Raw genomic sequence first — 4,048 nt, forward strand, 5'->3', positions numbered from 1 at the left:
TGTATATTATGATGAAATTATTATCTTGCATTTTCAACTATGATAAGTTTTAACTTTGTGTTGGTGTCAATATTTTATCTGACATATAATTGTTTATTGTAGTATTAAAGAGATGATTTAATGACAGGGTAAATCATAATTTAATTAAATTATATTCTTAGCATTGAATTGTCTTTTTTACAATGATTACAAATAAGTTTTTAACATAATTTGATGAACGGAAAAATTACTATTTTAAGTTAGTTCCAAAAAAAATAAAAAATACTTGTTATAAACTAAAGTGAAAATAATATATATATTATTTCAAACATTGTAATATCAAGAGCAACATATATTTTCCTGCAATTTATGTTTTTCATCAACTAAATTATGAGTCCCATTCCATCATATCTTTGATTCAGAATCTCATTCCCTCGCCGGTTCATCATCTGATTTGGAATCAATTCTCCAGGACTTGTATTAGTCCTTTCAACTTCTTGACTTTCTGAATTAGTCTTTAGAATGGCCAAGATCACCTCCATGTGAATTGACTTGATCAAATTTCTTGTTATGCTTCTCTGTCAATGCTTGCAACTGTTGAATTTGTTCATCTAGTTTCCTTCCATGTTCTTCAATAGCCTTGATCTTATTGTTTTCTACAAATTTCTTTACCCCAAAAGAGGCTTTGACACCAATTGTAAGGAGTTTCCTTACAAGTTACTAGAAAAAGAAAGGGAGAAGTAGAAGAAATTGTAAGGAGAAGAGTTTATGCAGAATTCTGCAAATTGTTCATTAGTTTTTACTTGAGTTCCAAGGAATTGATACACCAGCATTTATACAATATTGTCTTCTCATCCAACTAACTAATCCAACTACAAACTACTTTGCTAACAAGTAACATCACGTGTGAATTAATTCCTCCACGTGCAAAACTTGTTGCTAACTGTCTGGTCTTTTATTCTGCTGCAATCTTCTCTATTGCTTCAAAACTGCCAGCGAACCGTCATGCTGTAACACAGACATATCCAAAACGAGGTAGTTGAGATTCGAAGCCAATTATGCACACCAGACTTTGACATCCCGAATGTTCAATATAGACTGGGTATTTCAAGTTTCAACAAAGAACATGTAATTCATAGTCTGTCTTGCTGATGTTTAGTAGTTATGTCGAGTTGCTACCATCCTTTGTGTTCTCCAGTTCTCGAGTTCCTAAGCAAGAAGCAGGAAAGGATGGACCTGAAAATCGATAGTGGCATCAGGGCAGCAAGTTATAGTTCTTTTTTTGAAATACCAGAAATTCTTCCTATTTGTTGGAAACCACTTATTTGACAACAATCACAGCACCACATCAGGGTACATAGGCAACCATCACGGGTGGCACATGATGGAAGAGGAAAAAAATGTTGAGAAACCAATTTGAGATGGTTGATCAAGGTCCCTATTAACCCCAATTGTGTTCAATAACTTCGACCTCTACTACCTGTATATAGACCACTGCCTCCTTGGTCTCTCCAGCAGTATCCTGTGAAAACCATGTCCAGATATTGCTGCAGAACCCATAGCCCCAGATCGGCGCATCCCATAATCCTCCTCATCCAGTGACTCATAGTCCAGGTGATATTCATTACGAAAGCGGGTGCCACTACTCTGCCCTCTATCAAACGACCCCAAAGATAAGAAACCATCACCAAGGGATGAATCAGAATCAGAATCGTAATCGTTATGAGCACCACTATACCCCGGCTCGATCACATAATCACCAAGTACTAGTGCCCCTGCTTTCGATGACATAATTGTGCTGATTATATCGTTTCGCTCTCTTTCACATTCAAGCTTCTTCCATTTTTCTTCGAGTACAGGGTCCACAGCTCGGGGTCGTGCCAAAGGGTGCTTTGCCTTAACATGCTTCCTGAGCTGCTTATATGTTCCAGCAAATGAGCACTTATCCGGCATGCAGGTTCTTTTCTTGGCATTGAGAAGCTTACGAGCTGGTTCCACCACTGTCCAACCCTTAACCTGCCCTCGACAAAGTGGGCATAAAAGTTCTGGAACCTCCACCCTCTCATAGGTCAGCTCCGCATGCAAGCTGAAACTTGAATGATCCATTGAACTGTTTTCGTGCCGAACCCCTTCTGTAGGAGTTGCTTTTGTATAAGATTTCTTGTATTGTTGAAGATAGTTGGAAAAACGGCGACTAGTGGCACACATATATGGACGGCAGCCCTTGTTATAAGAGGAGCAAAGGAGAAGCACTGCATTGTGAGGATGCTCCAGACAAACAGAGCAGGTTGCACCTTCCCGATCTTTTTTCTCTGAAGCTTTTGAATGGTTTTTCTTCAAGTGGCAATCTTTACCAGCCTTCCAGGAGCAAGGTGACAACACATATGGCATCACTCTGTGCCGCCGGGAATCAGCCTTGCATCGCACCTTATTAACTTTTGCCATTCCCAAGGTAAACCTAAAACGAGATAAAATTATGTGAGATAAAATTATGTTTTTTTATTCATTCAGTTACCCCTGCAATTCACAATGCTTGTCTTTAAGTAGCAGCAGCAGCAGTTCATATAATATCTATTTACATGAGAAGTCTAACAACCATGATAGTCCTAAAATCTAAGGATAGATCCCTATAATTACGGACTCTAACAAACTGATATACAATTCTACCCTATATACGTAACAACCAAGAATATACAAAGGGAGTAGAAGCCTTAGTACTGGCAACTGATAGTCCATCACGTGGGAAAGAATCCTAGACTAGAATGTCAACACTCCCCCTTGAGTTAGACTATAGTTATCACTCATGCCTAATTTGTTGAGACTGATATTAAAAGCTTGGTTTGACATTGCCTTGGTTAGTACATCGGCAAGCTGATCTTGAGACCGAACATGAGGTACTTCAATAATTGTTTTTTCTAACTATTCTTTGATAAAATGTCTATCAACCTTAGCGTGTTTAGTTCTATCATGTTGAACTGGGTTATGGACGATATCGCATGCCGCCTTACTATCACAATAAAATTTCATAGGGCTTGTTTGCTCAATGTGTAATTCCTGCATCAAATTCTTGATCCATAATAATTCACATATTGCTTTGGTCATTCCCTTGTATTCGACTTCAGCTGACGATCTAGCCACCACTTCTTGTTTCTTACTTCTCCAAATGACCAAATTTCCCCTAAAAATGTAAAGTATCTGATTAATACTTAAAAGTGTATTTTTATCAAGGTTTTATATCATCATTTTGAACTTGAAGTATCAATAACTCTTTAACTAAACCATGTTTTATAATAACAAGTCTGATACCATAAAATACCTTTAATTTATGGTAAATATTCATATTAAATACAAGCCTATCACATAAATGAAAGGATTGATTGATGAGTTTAAGTACTAAAATTGAAAGGACAAAGAGAGGGCCAAACTTGAAAAAGAGATGCTGGTTCAGTCCAAACTGGAACACTGTTCGGTCATTGGGTCATATCTGGAGTTGTAGATCTTGGATTTAGGTCTACCTTACATGGATGGAAAGCTAAGACATAGATCTAAAACTTTCATGGGAGTCCAAGATTTAAAAAGGCCGTTTTCAAGTCCAAATTGTAGCAACAACGGAGAAGTTTGAATCTGTCTTGCAGCTCAGACATTGTTCAATGTTCAGCTCATATCTCAAGTTCTAGAAGTCCAAATGACCTTAACTGTTTTTTCCTGGAAAGCTGAGACAATTTCCTAGAACTTTCATGGTTTAAGTCTGTTCAAATTATGACGTTATTAATGACGTTTTTGGCATACAAGAAGATAAGGATTGTCACCAAGTCAAGATGTGGCCACCCACTCAATAATTAGTCAACAAATCAATAGTTTCGAATTTTTTCAAATAAAAGAAGGCATTTGCCATGTATTTAGGTATCTTGGTTTTCAGATCAAGATCATTCTCTTGCTCTCTCTATATATTTTGTAATGCTTAAGTTTTGCTTATATTAATCTCTTTCTTATACTTTTCATTTCCTTTCCTTGTTTATTTATGTTTCTCTCTTTCATTATGTTTAGCTAAGTATATCATGTTAAGGTG

The 4,048-nt window shown here is 36.8% G+C and overlaps 1 protein-coding gene across 1 annotated transcript; it reads right to left on the minus strand.

Annotated features, from left to right (window-relative positions):
* Positions 1 to 1,455: 1,455 nt before the first annotated feature.
* LOC133694331 (uncharacterized) lies at positions 1,456 to 2,433 on the minus strand. The gene is made up of 2 exons (XM_062115825.1): positions 2,107 to 2,433; positions 1,456 to 2,031 (listed from the first exon to the last, which is right to left on the minus strand). The coding sequence occupies exons 1-2, from the start codon at positions 2,422 to 2,424 to the stop codon at positions 1,456 to 1,458; spliced, it is 894 nt and encodes a 297-aa protein (XP_061971809.1). The 5' UTR covers positions 2,425 to 2,433.
* Positions 2,434 to 4,048: the final 1,615 nt, after the last annotated feature.

The sequence above is a fragment of the Populus nigra genome, chromosome 5 (assembly GCF_951802175.1).
Source record: "Populus nigra chromosome 5, ddPopNigr1.1, whole genome shotgun sequence".
NCBI classification, from domain to species: domain Eukaryota; kingdom Viridiplantae; phylum Streptophyta; class Magnoliopsida; order Malpighiales; family Salicaceae; genus Populus; species Populus nigra.